The sequence below is a fragment of the Falco rusticolus genome, chromosome 3 (genome assembly GCF_015220075.1).
Source record: "Falco rusticolus isolate bFalRus1 chromosome 3, bFalRus1.pri, whole genome shotgun sequence".
Classification (NCBI taxonomy): domain Eukaryota; kingdom Metazoa; phylum Chordata; class Aves; order Falconiformes; family Falconidae; genus Falco; species Falco rusticolus.
This window is the reverse complement of record NC_051189.1, coordinates 42,310,288-42,327,221: the sequence shown is the minus strand read 5'-3', so window position 1 is coordinate 42,327,221 and position 16,934 is coordinate 42,310,288. Positions and strand designations below refer to the sequence as shown.

Sequence of the window (16,934 nt, the reverse complement as noted above, 5' to 3'; positions counted from 1 at the left end):
CTTCAGTACCTGCTGCGCTGCGGGCCCATGACCCCGGCGGCGGTGCCTGTGCGCAGGGCGGGGGTGGCGTTTGCCTGGCCGGGGCCGCGGGGCGCTTGGTGAGGCAGCGGCGGCCCCCGGCAGCGGCGGCCCCCGGCAGCGGCGGCCCCCGGCAGCGGCGGCCCCCGGCAGCGGCGGCCCCCGGCAGCGGCGGCCCCCGGCAGCGGCGGCCCCCGGCAGCGGCGGCCCCCGGCAGCGGCGGCCCCCGGCAGCGGCGGCCCCCGGCAGCGGCGGCCCCCGGCAGCGGCGGCCCCCGGCAGCGGCGGCCCCCGGCAGCGGCGGCCCCCGGCAGCGGCGGCCCCCGGCAGCGGCGGCCCCCGGCAGCGGCGGCCCCCGGCAGCGGCGGCCCCCGGCAGCGGCGGCCCCCGGCAGCGGCGGCCCCCGGCAGCGGCGGCCCCCGGCAGCGGCGGCCCCCGGCAGCGGCGGCCCCCGGCAGCGGCGGCCCCCGGCAGCGGCGGCCCCCGGCAGCGGCGGCCCCCGGCAGCGGCGGCCCCCGGCAGCGGCGGCCCCCGGCAGCGGCGGCCCCCGGCAGCGGCGGCCCGGAGGCTGAGCGCGGGGCGGCTGGCAGCTGGTTTCCCGCCTGCGCCGCGCGCGGTTCCGCGGGCGCCCCGGCGGCGGGTGCCGGCTGAGGGAGAGAGGGAGCGGTGCCGGTGGCCCCGTCCTGCGGCTGTGGAGCCGCTGGCTGCCGCCTCGTAAACGGTGCCGTTCCCTTCTCCGGCGGGCATACCAGCGCCCTCGTAAGGAGAAGGCGGCGTGGTCCCTCTCCCGGCTGCCGTGTGGGCAGCCTTGGTCGCCCTCAGTACCCGTTGCTGCCGACACAGCAGCACTGAACAGGGGGTATAGGAAGGCTGGAGAGTATTTTGGAGAGAGCGCCGGTGGGATTGTGAGGAAGGGGTGCTGATGGCGGGAGCTTGAAGCCAGGAGGGCTGTGTTGGGCAGTGTGCTGTCACACCCTGGAGTGTGGCCTTAGTTGGCTGTGGGGGCACTGATGAGACATGGGCACCCTGGTAATGGAACCGGTCAGGCTGTTTCTTGAAGCTTAGGAGATGACAGTGGTCAGTGCACAGTGACCTGGGCCATAGCCTGGTCGTGTTTGGTGTCCTTTTCTTGCCAGCTTGGGGAATGCTCGGTCCGGGGGGATCGGGTGGATCTGCATGCATGTGTGTGTTTTTCATGAATTCTTTTTTGCTGAAGATTTCAAGGGATGGAGCAGTAATTGTGTAGGAGTAATCCTAAAGAAACTGAAAAAAATCCCTACTTGAAATTCTTTCAACTTGTGCTTAAAATTGGATGCTTGAGGCACTAACCACATGTGCCGGCCCACAGCATACAGTCCTCGGGGGACAGAGTGTACACTGCTGCCACGCTGGCGTTGCACTGTTACCCAGATTCCTCTCTCTAGGATGTTGATCCATTTGTTCTCCTGAAGCCAGTTGTGTGAGCTCCTACAGGAGCTCTTCCTCATCAGCCCAATGATTCTGTGTCTTGTGTATTACTAGGTGGCTGAATCTGTTTTTAAAGATTTAAGTGGCGTTTCATATTGGTCATCTACAGCGAGGACAAAGGACGCTTCATAGAACAGAATCTGTAAGACAGTATTTTGGCCTTAGTAATTCTCACTCTAAATTCAGCAAAGTAGTGCTTCACGTGTGAGATTCTACGTTCTAAAAAAACGCAGACGTGGATAATACACAAATAGAACAGCACAGAAGAGCACGGTCAGCCTCCAAACCCAGACTGTAAACTAAAATTGTAGTTGTGAAAGTTTTGTCTTTGGGAATCAGCACTGATCTTTTGTGTACAGAGATGTACATGACTGGAAATAAGTGTTTGCAAGATCAACACCTTAAGTGAGTGCTAAAGGAGGTAACATCAGCACAGGAAAGCCAGATTTTGAAAAGGGAAAAGGTGTGGCCAAGTTTCACACTTTTTAATAGCTATGAGACTTCTCAGATAAGAGAGATGCTTAAGTTTTACTTTTTGTAAGCTGATTATAGCTGTAAAATATATAGGGGAGGTTAAATGCAAGCTTTAATTTCATGGGTTAGGGAACTGGGCAGTGGAATAATTCACTGAGAAAAGGTAACACTAGAACATTCTTCAGGAATTACTTCAGGAATGTAGTATGCTTCAGCTGTTGGAAAGAATTTTCCACTGAATATTAAATATCCTTAAAGAATTGCATAGTTTGAAAAAGAGATGCTCTTAATTTTGTATGGCTTTGTTAATATATACCTTTATTATTACTGTGGCATGGCCAGTTCTAATATAATTTCTTCTCAGTTTATTTCAGTGTTTTGATAGAGAATGCAAAGATCTTCTCTTGGAAGATGCATCATGAAATACAGAAAATGAGGGAAGTTGCCCTTGTTTACCTTGACAGAAGTGGTGGCCTTCAGAAATTTGTGCACGACTGCAGAAAATACAATGGTATTATTCACTCAATAGATAGTCTGTTAAATTGATACATAATGTTACACAAATCTCTGTTGTTTTTATTTAAGATCCTTTTTGCCTCTACAGACTCAAAACAAAGTTATGCTGTTTATCGTTTCATTATTTCAATAAATCCTTCTGATATTGCTGAATTAGATGCAACTCTTGGAAATTACATTCTTCATAATCCCATACAAGCTGCACAGATATTTCAGTCAGTAAGTACATATTTATAAACAAGAGTAGACAAAAGTACATTATATTTTAACTAGATTTTCTTTTCTAAAATGAAGGTGTTTTTTTTTTAATCACAGGTATGCTTCATAGCTATTAAGACATTATCGTTAATTGAACAACTGCAGACGGAGGCTCAGGTGAGTCTGCATCATTTTCCTCCATGTAGATCTTAAATCTTTTAAGCATGAAGTATTAATTTATTATTTTTGTATTAACTTTTCAGTTTTCGTTTTCCCTTTGGTTGTACTATTATTTGTAATTAATAATAGCTGGAAGTCTCACCCAACCATATTGCAAGAATTTTGAGATAATTAGTAGGAAACCTAATTTCTTTTACACTTCAGGCATTTCAGTATTTTTTTCTAATAGCTATATATCACATTGTGTGTTTGTCCATGTAAGTAAAGCAGTTTTAAATTAAAAAAAAAAAAAATACAGTATTAATGTAATTGTGTCTCTTGTTAGATTAGCATACTGCTGAAGCCAACACATTTGCCATCTTTACCAAGTTATGTTATGAGTTTTTCTGCATTTCCTTTTGATTACACATCTCAAAGATTTTATATGTCTGAAGGAATAGCAATTGCAATGGGAACTGTAACAAAATATACACAAGGAGCAAGATTTCTTTGTACTGAGGAAACCTGTCCATTTTCTGAAGGTAGTAAAAAAGGAAAAAAGACATCAGTACTATTTCAAAAGCTTTTAAATAATTTTGATAACAGATTAAAAACCTAGCATGAAACAGCGTTTTCCTATGCGGTCTTATTATGCGTACATTTTTGTAATGAGCACGGCATGATTTTATCAATTGAAAGCGGGGGACCTTGCCAGTGGTTGTTCAGCATTATTAAATGTTTTGGGAGCATAGCTATGCCAGCAATTCATTTTCCTAATGCTGAAGATGGTTTATATGAGAAAAGATATGTTGCCAATATAATTTAATAATTATCTGCAAGAAAAAATGCTAAAGTAGTAGAATACTTTGTTTATTGGAAACTGTGGTTCTGTTTATATAAAAATACCACAAAACTGTATGCTTAATTAACTGGCAAAAGCTTCTAGCATAGAACGAGTTTGCTTTAAAGAGTAGCTGACTTCTATGGAACTACTTTGAGTAGTATTACTGAACTGCTTGTATTATTGCAGGATTAGGCCTTAAGTATTTCAAAGGCTGTTTTTTTGCTTCTTCCTGTAACAGAGACCATAAAATTATACATGAGATGCTAGATCCCAAAGTTAGGAGACTGCAGAATAAATCATAATGATGTCGTTAGGAGGGCAGGTATTTGATAACGACTATCTGTATCCCCTGGCAGGCAGAAGTGGCACCGGCTTGCTCCCTGCTGCTCAAAAGGCCAGGCCAAGCTGCTCTGCCTGGGAATGTTTTGCAGCCGGAAATTCTGCCATCTCGTGGGCTACTTATCATTAACGATACAGATCATTTTAGTGACAGCGTGGTGGTCAAAAGTATGCTCATCCGAAGAAACACATACTAAATGTCGAATTTCATTGTCGGTAGTTTAATCACTTCTGTTCTTAATGGGAAATTTAAAATGAAAACCACGTCCTCATTTTAAATGTTTAGTAATTGTTTTTATTTTTTAAAGGGTTTAGGTACATAAGAGTGCATCTGCCTGGAGCTACAGAATCTGCCACAGTGAGGAATGATTTTGTGTGTAGTATGTGTTCTTCAGCACTGCAGGAAGACGTGAAATTTAGAGTACTTGGTGGTAGGATCTATATAGTTTTATTTTTTTTATCTGTTACTTTCCTACTTCTCTTACACAATAAGTAAACAAAACAGTTAAGTGGAACAAGCCCCACCCCCACCCCCAGCTGTACTGTTTTCAAGATAACTAACCTTTTCTTTGCCTTTATTTTGAAAGATAAACAAATAGTTGAAATGATTGATACAAAAGTTCTTAATGCTTTGAAAGGATATTCCAATGATAAATCACATTTTAGGATTCAGACATTTACAGTTTTCTTGAGAGGTAAGCTGCATTTTGGAGTTTTGTTAAGATGTTTTAGAATAATAATCCCTTGCATTTTCCTTATAGGCTCATTTCTCTGGATAAAATTGTGAAAGTCATAATTTTTATTGCAGTTCTTCAATAGAATTGGGGGGTTGGGGGGGGAAGTACATCAAATTAGCTAAGTAACTAAACAGTGTACACAGGTGACTGAAAAGTGCACATGGCAAAACTGTTGTGTTTACTTTTATACCTTCATTTAAATAAAATCCCCTGGCCAGCTCTGTAGTATTGCATTCTGACCTTACCTTATTTTTCCTCCTTTCTACTTCCTTTGGTCATACTGTTTTGTACTAACTTAATGCATTTTTCACATCCTTCCTCGGTCTAGCTGTTTTCCACGTTTCATCAGTTTTTTTGGCTTCTGCTACTACTACTTGCACTGCAGACATCAAATAATTTCTAATGTGAATATCCAACTAAAATCAGAACTCACCAAAATGCTTTTATTAATTGTTTTTTTAAAAAAAACAAACGCTGCCATTCCAAAAGTCTATGGAATTATATGGTTCATTTCTGGAAAACTAAATAGAAAAAAATTAATAATAATATTATAAAATAATAAAATTATAAAACACAGTCTATGGTGAGATGCTGTGAGTTATGCATGTGTTAAATTTTGACTGGCTTCAGTGATCAATGAGGTTAGACAGGGTCTCACAGCTGACATTCATGTTTGGTTGGACCTAACTCACATTTCCAAAACATAAATGTGAGATTTTTTTTAAAGATGCACAGAAATACAGAGGTTCCCAAAGCTATTTGTGTGTCTTTTAAAACTCTGTTTAATTTGGATCTCCTTTTTATTGTTCTTTTCTCTGACACTTTACAGGACAGTAACCATCAGTTATGTTGTCACCAAAAGTTTCAGAGTAGGAATGCATACCTGCAAACAACTGTCCATTTTCTTTTCAACACAGAACTAAATGCATTATCCATTTTCTTTATCAGGAATTTACTTTTCCTCACCCAGTATGCCTTCCTTATCTGTTGCACTAAATAATTAAATTGTATGCTTCATTTTAGTCTAGTCCATTATGTGAGCCTGGCATCCAGCTGTTGTTTTCTGCATTTAAATCATAAAATTGAACCATTCAGAATGTGAGAAAGTTTTCTGACCATGTCTCTAAAACTTTTTATGCCCTAACACATCTGCAAGTGTTGTCCACCCACACCCTTTTTTTTTTCCTTCCCAATTTCTAGATGAACTGGCCAATAAAATGAAAATAGGAAACCACTACAAGATTATAGGAATTCCAGCTTGTGTACAAAATGGCTTACAAGCTACAGCATGTATAGAAGTCAATAGTGTACAGCTCTGTAAGCCAATTGGTAAGAAAGTTCTAGTAAAATTTGACCAAAAAAGTTGGAAAATCTTCTGGAACAAAATCCGGAGAATTTGTAGTTTTCAGTTATCTAGGAAGTCCAGATTATGAAACCACTCTGGGACTTTCCTTTTACAGTCTGAAATGTATGCTTACTGTAATTTGAAAATGTTGTCTTTTGCCTGCTTTCCATGCGTTGGGAAACGACATAATTATTTGCTGCAGTTCTTCAACTTCTCTTTCCAACTTCTTCTATCCATTGGTACTTCAAGGTACTTTGAAATCACACCTTAAATGAACCTGGTATTTCAGTTTGTTACTCCTTCGTACTCCCATCAGTTTTAGCAGATCCTGTCTGCTACCTTTTTAGTAGTAAAACTAAGTGTCAGATGTTTACATTCTGAATTGGCACTTAATACATAAACATTTGTTCTTTGTAAATTTTGTATCAAGACTAGAATGGTGATTTGTTCTAGTATATCTGCATGTCTCTTATTAATAAGTGTTTGTTAACCTGTACTTTCTTTTCACTAGGCCCTTCTTTTGTCAGTGACAATTTTAAGCATCTGCTCTCACTGACTTCAGGTTCATGCTGGGGGTTTACTGCCATCCTTGCCAATATCTTTGCTTCTGAAGTTGTTCCACCAGGCACTTACAATACTCTTAAACTCGCAATATTGCTGAGTCTAGTACAGACGTGTGAAAAAGAAAATGCGGATTATCTGGATCTGTTGATCATGACAAGTGATACGCTAGTAATTGATAGGTAAAGAAATTCCTTCCTTTTCATGTACATTTAGAATTAAAAATGTGAGTCCTTTAAAGATAATCAGATCGGTCTTACATGAAAAGCTAGAGACTGTATTTTAAAAGGATATACAAGGCTCCAACTTTGTAAAAATACCCAATTTTTATCCCTGGGACATTTTTATTTATTTCAAGTGATAAATCTAGATCAGAACTTCACTAATAATAAAACCCCTTAACACTCTCATAATATCAGTAAAATTTTAACACTAGCACTGCTTAGCAGAGCTCAAACAAGACATTCTTCGAAAATCAAAGCTAAAGACTGTCCCAGAAGCTGGCAATGGTAAGAGCAAAGGGCTCTACTTTTCAAATCCTGTGTCACTTTAAGCCTTTTCATCACCACTTCCCAGCTGGCAGCATTTTCAGTTAATAAGCAGTGTGTAAATAGATATTTACATGTTTATCACTTTTTTTCATAAACACTATAGTGATAAGGTGTCAAAAGTCTCATACATCTTTACTCAATAGGTCATAAATCCAGCTGTTGTTGCCTTTAACAAAATGTTTTTTCTGTATTTATGTATTTACCCCTTTATACAACTATAAAGTGTTAACATAATTTCACATACACTGCAGAGAAGTATAATATGCCCAGCTTTAAATTTACATTAATTTAAACAAAATTTCTTTCTCCTTCCCCAACTCAAAACAGGGCTTCATTTTGAAAAACATCTTCGAAAACGGCATGAATTCCATTTTCATCTGAGAGTTCTTCAACAAATTAATATTTTTTGTTGTGGAAAAAAGTATTTTAACTATTTCAAATTTAGCAGTAGAAATTAGTTCAAATTTGAAAAAAATGTGGGCTTCAGGATTTTTTTCCCCCAAGTTAAGAGTAAGATTCCAAAAGAGAAATCATAGGAGCACAGATTGTTCTAAGAATCAAAATGTCAAAATATTGAAACAGTTGCACACTGTAAATCTTGGTCAGTACTGTCATTTGTACTATCTTGCATATATACATAGTATTTAATTGTCAGTAGCTTTTTAAAGTAGGCATTTCCTACATCATATTTCTGTTGGTATGATAGCCTATTTACTAATGCTTACTAATTTTAATTAAAAATTTTATCCCAAGTATTAATAGTAGGATAAATTGTTCTCTGACATCTTAAATTCATTAGTTGCCTTTGAGTGTGGCACCAGACAATTTGCAACCTCTTTGTGCCAAGGTACATAGTGCAGGGGATGAGAAATTCTATACCTGCTTTCTCAAAAAGAATTGGCAGGGGGGGCAGTGTAACCCAGGCAAGCAGAGCTTGCAAGTTCCCAGCCTTTCCTTTCTTCCCAGATGGCCAGGATTACTCATCCTCTACCCTTTTAAATCACTGGGAAATTTTCTCTAGAATAGGAAGAGGAGTTAACAATATGGGGTTAAATTATGGGACTTCTTGGACTTCCTAGGAATTACTTCTATTGCAAACCATTATTTGCTCTGTGTTAAATCCATGGCAAATAGTCCTGTTGGCAGCTGTTGAAGGCTTGGGCTTCTACCTTTGTATTCAGTTACTCTAAACAGGTAGTTTTGACACTGATTTTATGCTAAGGTTTTTTGTTGTCGTTTCTAAGTCTTAACTATATATAAATACTATTATAAAGTACTGACAGAATTATTTAATCTTCTAGGCTTCTGAATTACAGCGTATGTCTTCTGCCTCGTGGCATACGACACCCACCTTCTAGTGAAATTTTTCCTTCAGTGTCCAAAGATAAACACGGATCTGGAAGTGCTACTATTCAAGCTTGCAGCGCTGTGCTGGCTCAGGGTGGTATCTGTTACATAGGAGACTTATCTTCATACAAAAAGGATAAACTTGAACTTCTACAGTCAGGTAATCTCATACCAACTACAAATGAGGGGACAGAACGAAACAAACATGCAAATTCATGGCTAGGTTTCTTCCCCAGCTCATGGCCCTCAAATGCTGCAAAAATCTAGAAACTGTTTTTAGTGAGTCTGTGTAAGAAACAAGGGACAAAAAGCCAAGGTCCTATAAACTTAATTTGCTACACAGGCTACAGAGATCCATTGATCATGACAATTCAGTGAAACACATAATCGTGACTGGTTTCAGTAGTGTGCGTGTGACTAGAATTTATAGTTAAACTAGATCAATTATGTAACTAACGGCCATATTTTGTCTTTCCTAGTGATAGAGAGCAGAACAACAACAGTGTTCATTCCTGGGAAGAAGTACGGAGAAGAGGCTGACCATCAAGTTACTATTTCAGTTCAGACCAATTTTTGGTCTTTCGTAGATGTGGATTCTTCCTCCAAGAAACATATACAGAGGAATAACTTCTTAATTGGACAGATGGTAAAGCACATGCCTTGTTATGGCAGTAACTGTGCTGTATCAATCATCTGTGTCCATGGTTATTTCAACTTACAAAATAATGAAACCAGTCAAATTTTAGTATTTCCCAAAACATCACAATTTAAGTGACTTTAAATCAAGTATCTTCTAAAATGAGCTAGCTTTACCAAAAGTAGGTATTGTTTTATTCAGAATAGCTTTTGACAACTACTATACAAACAAAAATTTACTGTGTATATTACAGGTAATTCATTAGATAATCTGGCAGGATTAGTATTTATGGATATTGAGCATGTCAGATTGAAAACAAACCAATGTTCCTACAAGTCAAAAGTAGGAAAATAGTAACCAAAATAAAGTTATTTTCTTTTTTGGGGTCTCTTCTTTAGGATACAAGTTTGATTCCATCTAACCTTTTAGATGTTTTTGGGCTTTTGATATATAATGAGTTTCCTTCGTGTCAACTGTCTTCTCCTCTTGTACATCACATCTTGAAAAAAGCCATTAATCCTGAAGCCATGCTGTACAAAGTCTCACAGCAGTTCAGAATGCAGGATTATGAGGAGGTAATCAATACTATCCAGTAATTTAGAAACGCATTATACTTGGGAATATCATATTGTTTCTGGAATCAGAAGGTTCTCTTTACATTCTGTTTGCTTATTTTAAAACCTGTTAATACTCACTTTCTACCTTTCCCCCCACCATATTCCCACTAGCACTAACAGGATTGTAAAATTAGCTTCAGTTCTTTGAAAGGGCCAACGTAATAAATTCAGTTTCATCTTGTTTCTGAAAATCATACCAGATTAACATTTATGTGAGAACAGATCTCCAAGTTTACAATCAGTAGTAAAAGTTAATATTCCATTCTAAATAAACTGTCAATATCTCCAAGTATAATTAGCAGGTTATTCTATTTAGTATCCGAGATCTATCCTTACACATAGCTGAATGGTGACAGCTGTTTTTATAAAAACTATTGATAGAATATACTGTCCAAATTATATTACTATTCCACTGGCATATTAAAAGGTATGAAAAATGCAATTTCTTTTATTTCCCAATTAAATACTTAAAATGTATACCCTCTTTCTAGTTTATTTTGTTTGCTAAGAATCTTCCTGTTGAACTGAGTTCAGGCGCAGAAAACCTCATTCAGGGCTACTATCTTGCAAGTCGCAGAGTGAGAAGAGATTCTAGTCATGGATCAACATTATCAGCATCTGCACTAAAAATTCTGTATGTCCTACTTTACACAGTAAACACATCTATGTTCCAAACAGAAATTGTGCTAACCTGCTACAGAGCTTGTTAAATGAAAATCTAGACAAGACTCTTGAAAGTTAAAAGTGTAAAGAATCTTATTTACCATTTATTTTATATATTGATGTTGGGGGAAAAAAACCTTAAAAGAACTTTGCCAGGCAAAAAAGTGATTGAAGAAACAATTATCACTATTAAATCTATCTAGAAAAACAAAAATGGGATTTAAATTATCACATTTCATATTATGCAAGCAAAAAAAATTTTTTTAAAAAAATATATAATATCAAAGAGATATTATGCCAAGTTCCACTGCTTTCATAGCACAAGAGTCATGCATATTACTATGTACTTTGTCAGTGACAAGTATAACTGCACAGTATTTGTGGGAAGTTTGCACAGCTAAGTATGGCAGAATAAAAAAACCCCAACACTCCAGTGTTAACTTTTCTATTTACGGAAGTGCTTGAAACAGGGCATTCTTTATTTTTGACATGTTTGTATTAATCTCTTAGGATTTCACTGTCTAAGGCTCATACTAAACTAAGTTTAAGGAAGAAGGTACTAGAGGAAGATGCGCTGATTGCCATCTTGTTACTTGAATCATCTCTTACTTTAAAACATGGTAAATAATGCAACTCAGTCTTTAGTATTGGGTACATAGTTTTCATATTTTGTCAATTTGAAAACACTTTATACCAATTCATTGTGATAATAGTTCGTTTCAAATCAAAGTCCAGAATTTCCACTGTTGAAGACTGGTATCAGAAAACTCTTTCAGTTGACCTTCCCAGAGTCTCTCAGTGCGGTGTGTAATTAGGCCACAGGCCAGCAACAAACCTCCTTCGTTTATGCTGGCTTATTTGAGGCATTGCTTCTCTAACAATGGTCCAGGTTAAACTAAACAGTTCCCCTCCCTGGGGAAATAAAAGACAAGAACTGGCTTTTTTTTTGTTGTTATCTAACATCAGTTACACTTGTTCACACACAAATTTGGCAGTGGGACAAGAATGTTACCCATTTTTAAGTAATCTGTCAGCTTTTTTCTCCCCCTTCAAAGTCCTGGCAAAAGTAAAGTCTTTTAGTCTAAGTCTTCGTTTCTTCTTTGCTTAGGCAAGTCCACATTCTGTGTACCACCAAATCCTGTATTTCCATTTGACCTCAGTGATGAAAACTCCCTGCAACAGAGAGATAGTTACCTCATGCAGTGTCACCATGAACTGCTGAATTTTATTGGTGCATATGGCCCAGGAATTCACATTAACACTAAGGAAGAGTGAAAACTCCACTCTGTAAGTAAAGCTTGAAACCAGCTTTTTGAGAGACTGCACTTAAAAATATCCAACTAATAAAGCTTCTGAGATTTTTGTAAGACAAGAAGTTGCTAAAAGTTGCTATTTTGCTAAAGAATAAAGCACAGCTGACAAGATATAATTACACATTTTGTGACAGTGTTGTTTGAAAGCAGGAGTGATGTCTTCATCCTGGGAGGCCCTGGCTTCAGAATAAAGCCTCAACCTGAACTTCCCTTCCTGGCTACCACTGTTCATGCACAGTTAAGTGAAGAGTAAAGCACGGTTTTTAATAAGACTACACCTAACAAACCAGGAGTCTAGAATCTAACATTTCATTTCAACTACATGAACGCTGCAGTTTTTCTTGTTGCTTCTATTCAAATGTATCAATAAGGGGGAAGTAGTTTTAAGTACTTAAAACTTTTCATAGCGTAAGGCAGCTTTCTTAAATTATTCATGCTCTATAAATTTAAAGATGTATCACCATAGTGCTTGATGTTCTTTATCTTAGTTTTACATAACAGCAAAATATTAGACCAGGATGTCAGTGTGCTCCTGCAATCTGAAAAGATATAGCAGAACTCCATGGATGAGGGGTTGAGGCGGGGAAATGGTATTAGATGACCCAGTAAGTAGGCAGCTCAATGAATTCAACTCTACCTCACTGCAAAAAGAAGTATAAACAATGGTGTGGTAGAAGATGAGTACGCTTCTCCAACTACAGACTTGCAGCAGAAAAATTGTAGACTTCATGTCAAATCTTGACAAGCTGAATACTGACAGGTTGGTGTGACTCCTACCCTGGATGTTGTACAGCTGGATCACCATGCTACTGCTCACATAGCCTCAACAAAAAACTAGTCACTGAAAACAAAAACCCAAGATTTTTTTCATATGTCAAGCTGCATCTTCAAGGTAAGGTAAGCAGCTGGACAAGCTGCCACCACTAACATTATAAACACTCAGACAAGATGACACAAGTTTTAACCCTTGATTTATTCAATTTTGATCAATTGGTACACAAATATTCATACTAAGTTCAAAGTGTCCACAAGGCCACTTCCCCTTCTAAAGTAACACTCTCCCCTGAACTTCATTAGAGCTTTATTTACATATTTTTACTGAACAGCTACTCTCCTGCCTTACTGCTGAATCAAGCAGTATTTCTGAGGAGCTGGCAGGGCCATGAAAGCATTTCCAAGTGCATTAGAATTCCACATTTCAGGATGCTGTTTTCAAGCTAACAAAAAAAAATACTCAAAATAAGTTAGTCATTTTTCTGTAATCTTATACAAAATTATTTACTTTAATGGCATTTCAGATTTAAAGGTACACATCAAAAACTGGTCAGATGGGTAAACAGCTAAGATTTCATCGTTATGCCAGCAAAATTAGTTCTAGAATAGACTTAAATAGAATTTCTTTATAAATAATCACTATTTTTCACAAGCCACATTAAGGACTGTATAGCCTTAGAAAAAAATTTCTGCAAGAGCACAACTTGTTATCCTTACCTCTCCTCAGTTTCTTCCCTGATGTTTTAAGCAAAAGTTAGAAGACTAGTAGCAGTACCACAAGTAAAAGACAGCAAAGTAGTCCAGAAGTGTCCTTGGCTAACAGGCCACACCTTCAGCTGATGTAAGCCAGCACTGTCCCAGACAGCAAGTGTGGCCAGTGCAGGCCTTCAGCAGCTAGCAGTACAGCAGGACTGTAGTGCTCCAGTAAAAAACAACTTACCGTCTTTTAACACCCTTACTTCTAGAAGTGGATGGAGTCTACTGTTGGTTGTATGGTGCCTACACAAGGCTCGAAGCCAGTGGGTCATCTGATGTCATAACACCTTTAAAAGAATAAATATTTAAAATGAGAAACAATGGTAGCAAATCAAACTGGGAAAATCCTACTAATTAGCTGGCACATCAGATGCAAACTGCTCATCATAAAATTCAGTTGGGTAAACGGCAAAGAGTAATCATCATCATTATGCCAGCAACCAGTTTCCTGCTTGCAGGAAGACTGGTGCAGTATTTTCCAGGTTATCAAACACAAGGGCATCTGTTAAGCTTGTCTGAAGAGCTGCACTTCTGTAAACTGAAGTAGAACCTTCTTTTTAACTGTTAAACACAGAATGGATTCAAGATGGCCAGGAACAAGATAAAAAAAAAAGCTTTCTTGAGGCACAAAAATGCAGGTCCCTCCCTGTTGTTGCATTGAAGCCCCAGATACCAAGTACCTTTCTAGAAGTTAAGTTTGCTGCCATAGATGCCTTTCTTTCTGAAACATATTTCAACAGATACAGTTAAGTGCCAGCAGGGATGGTGACTGAACACATTATTTTTAGTCACTTCCAACTAGCATCTGTTAATTGTTCAAAGCAGAAGTCTTGTTTCTCTGCCCAGTTAAAAACTAGATACTTTGATACTTTACAAACCTCTCCCCACTCCCCCACCCCCAGCGATTCCTTCAGGCTTCTTGGATTGTACCTGTTTTGTTCTGGTGAACAAATCTTAAGAGCTTTTATCTGTCATCATACTTTTTGTTAGAATTTCAACCTCTTCACCCTACATACAATCATAGCCCATTGTTCCACCTGTAACTTTACAAGCCATAAACCCGCTTCACAACTCTAGATTGAGATTTCAGGAAGCTTTCCTTGGCATTTTTAAGTACAGTATGAAATAATTACTTCCATAGCTCCAGAGTTCATGTGACACCTTTCTGCTTGCAAGGTAACAGTGTGGCAGAGTCCAGACGGAAGATTCCCAAAGCCAGTAACAAACTCATTTCTTCACTTCCTGCCTAAAGCCATGAAAAGAAATAAAAGATGTTTGATTCTGAGAACACCACTGCTGAGCTAGTAGCAGAAAGCATCAATACTTCCCTGGGGACAGTAAGCCAATCACAGAAATATCAATGTACCAGGCAGCCTCACTGCTGGCTTTGTCATTACCTGGGGAGAAAAACTACAGATGGCATCAGCCAAGACCGGGGTTAAACAGAGGCACGGCCGTTTTACCTAAAGCAAGCTCCAGTCTGCAGAATGACTGATTGCAGGACTATTATGCTGCTCCTAATGAACAGCAACAGTCGCTGGGGAGAGTACCACCCCAGCAGGGTACAGCCTTTAACCCTAGCTCACATACTGCGCTCTGGGGAACTTGCTGACATGTTTTCCTATCAGTTGAAGGAAGGTCAGCACTTATAGTATGGTCCTGGCAGAAGAGCATTACCACAGGGACCGCAAAGACCCCTGGGTCCTGTCCCTGCCAGAGCCTGCTGTTTTGGATCCATGCCTACAACCCAAAAAGGGCAGTCAGGATCACCATATAACACTTAGCAAGGTTCCCCAGAGGAAAGAAAAGGTAATTTATCTTTAGAATTAGGACATGCATTTGCCGATGAAAAGGATCCATCATGAAAACCAACTCTTTTGATAGCCCATCTGTCATTCCTTTGAAGACCTGATGAACCAAGTTAACTCAAAAGTAGCCACCACAGCTTGCTGCTGGAGTGGCACATAATCATTAGGTCCACCTTAACCTCACAAGGCACACACACGGCTCAGACAGCCTTCACGGCTAGATAGCATCAGCTCAAACTGGGCAATCCAGCATCCAGCCTAAGCCAGCTGCTGGTGCGCTGCTGCACACTGCTGCTGCGCTTGGGCAACCAAAAGACAGCGTAAGACTGTCACAGCAGCGTGGCAATCACCTGTCTGTAAAGCGATGGCTTGCACCGTTTAGAAAAAGTGCCAGCAGTCCATCCCTTAACAGTTTCCGATTATATTGCTTTGAACTGTCAGGATTGGATTTCTTAAACAGTAGGGGGCACAAATAATTCCTGTGAAAAAGAGGACATCAGAAGTCACTCTGCTGCTGAAACGGGCATGCGCTTGCACGGAGGCGCGGCTTGGAGGCTGCGCAGCACGCCGCAGGCCGGGCGGCTCGGCCCCGCCGCCGGGGAGGCAGCCAGCGGGGGCCGCACAGCCACCCGGCGCCGCGGGGCTACACTCGGCGGCCCCAGCTACCGCGCCCACACCGGAGGCTTAGGCGCGGACGTACAGCCCGGAAGCCACGAAGCTGCCGCACACGGCCAGACCCCGCTACCGCCCCGCCGCCAGCCGCTGCCGGGGGCGCTCGGGCGCCCGTCGCCCTCACGGGAGCCCCGCCGGCGGGCGCCCGCTGACAAAAGCTCCCGCAAACGCGGCCCGGGCCCCGCGGCACACCAGCCTCAGCCACCCCGCAACCCGGGTGCGGCGGGGCGGTTCGGCACCCCCCGCGCGGCGGCTCCGCTGCCGACCCCGGCCCCTCACCCGCTGCTCACGACCGCAGGGCGCGCGAAAGAGCGACCACCCCGCGCGATGCCGTTAAATAGGGCGCGCGCCAGGGGCGGGGACAGCGCGCGGCAGCGCTGCGCTTTCCGGCGGGGCGGGGCCTGTCAAACCGCGCACGCGCGGGCCGGTGCCGGGGTCGCGGTAACGCTTGGGGGGCAGCGCGCCCGTCCGGCCCGCCCGTGTCCCCGCCGCGGCCCTGCGCCTCGGCCCCCGGCCTCGTGAGCCCCGGGGGGCAGCCGCTGTCACGGTGCCTTGGGTGGCGCTCGGCCAGGAGAAGCGGCGTCTTGAGTTGGGCAGCGGGAGGCCCGCAGTGGCGCGTCAGTGCAGAGCGGTGGGCGAGGGGGCTGCCCCCCCCCCCCCCCCCCCAGCGCCGGCCGCGCTGCAGGAGCTGTGTCGGGCCGGCGGGGCTGCCTCGGTGCTCGCAGTTCCACCGAGCAGATGCAGTTTGCTCCAGGTGGGCTAGGAGAGCAAAGGGGACCGCGGCGACGGAACGGCGTTCGCTTTCTTTTTGGTGTGTGGTGCACACAGCGGTGTTCTTGTAACACGCGGTGGTTTCAACCTTAAAGTGCTTCTGTTCACACTGCATGGCTATGTAGGAGTCAAAGCCACGGAAAATTCATCTCTTTGGTGGTGTCTGTGGCTCACACAAGCACAGTGAGTACTTTGTCCCGAAGGTCTCCAAGGGAGAGAGGGGTGATTGGCCGGGGGGTGTTAGGAGAAAGCAATATATGGCTGGAGGGCACAGTGCTGTAGTGTATGAGGGCGAAAAATGTATGCATCGGGTTTTGCATAGGCACGTTATTTGCATATGGATGCGTGAAGTTTACCTGTCCCATCCC

At 42.1% G+C, this 16,934-nt stretch overlaps 1 protein-coding gene and 1 non-coding gene across 2 annotated transcripts; one reads left to right on the top strand and one right to left on the bottom strand.

The window, feature by feature from the left end:
* Positions 1–638: 638 nt before the first annotated feature.
* On the top strand, positions 639–13,006 carry MCMDC2 (minichromosome maintenance domain containing 2). Its single transcript, XM_037380299.1, has 14 exons — positions 639–2,469; positions 2,563–2,693; positions 2,790–2,849; positions 3,178–3,373; positions 4,323–4,445; positions 4,602–4,709; positions 5,952–6,080; positions 6,608–6,839; positions 8,510–8,715; positions 9,035–9,201; positions 9,591–9,767; positions 10,301–10,443; positions 10,983–11,092; positions 11,581–13,006. The coding sequence occupies exons 1-14, from the start codon at positions 2,370–2,372 to the stop codon at positions 11,745–11,747; spliced, it is 2,049 nt and encodes a 682-aa protein (XP_037236196.1). The 5' UTR covers positions 639–2,369; the 3' UTR covers positions 11,748–13,006.
* Positions 13,007–13,672: 666 nt separating this feature from the next.
* LOC119145703 lies at positions 13,673–13,753 on the bottom strand. The gene has a single exon (XR_005103509.1). It is a non-coding gene; the product is annotated as a small nucleolar RNA SNORD87 (small nucleolar RNA).
* Between the last annotated feature and the right edge of the window lie 3,181 nt (positions 13,754–16,934).

Bases quoted from the DNA above. Each gene is read 5' to 3' on its own strand.
- MCMDC2 (XM_037380299.1), top strand. From the start codon at position 2,370: ATGCATCATGAAATACAGAAAATGAGGGAAGTTGCCCTTGTTTACCTT. The intron at 2,694-2,789 runs GTAAGTACATAT...TTTTAATCACAG, and splicing joins CTGCACAGATATTTCAGTCA to GTATGCTTCATAGCTATTAA. The intron at 2,850-3,177 runs GTGAGTCTGCAT...GTCTCTTGTTAG, and splicing joins AACTGCAGACGGAGGCTCAG to ATTAGCATACTGCTGAAGCC.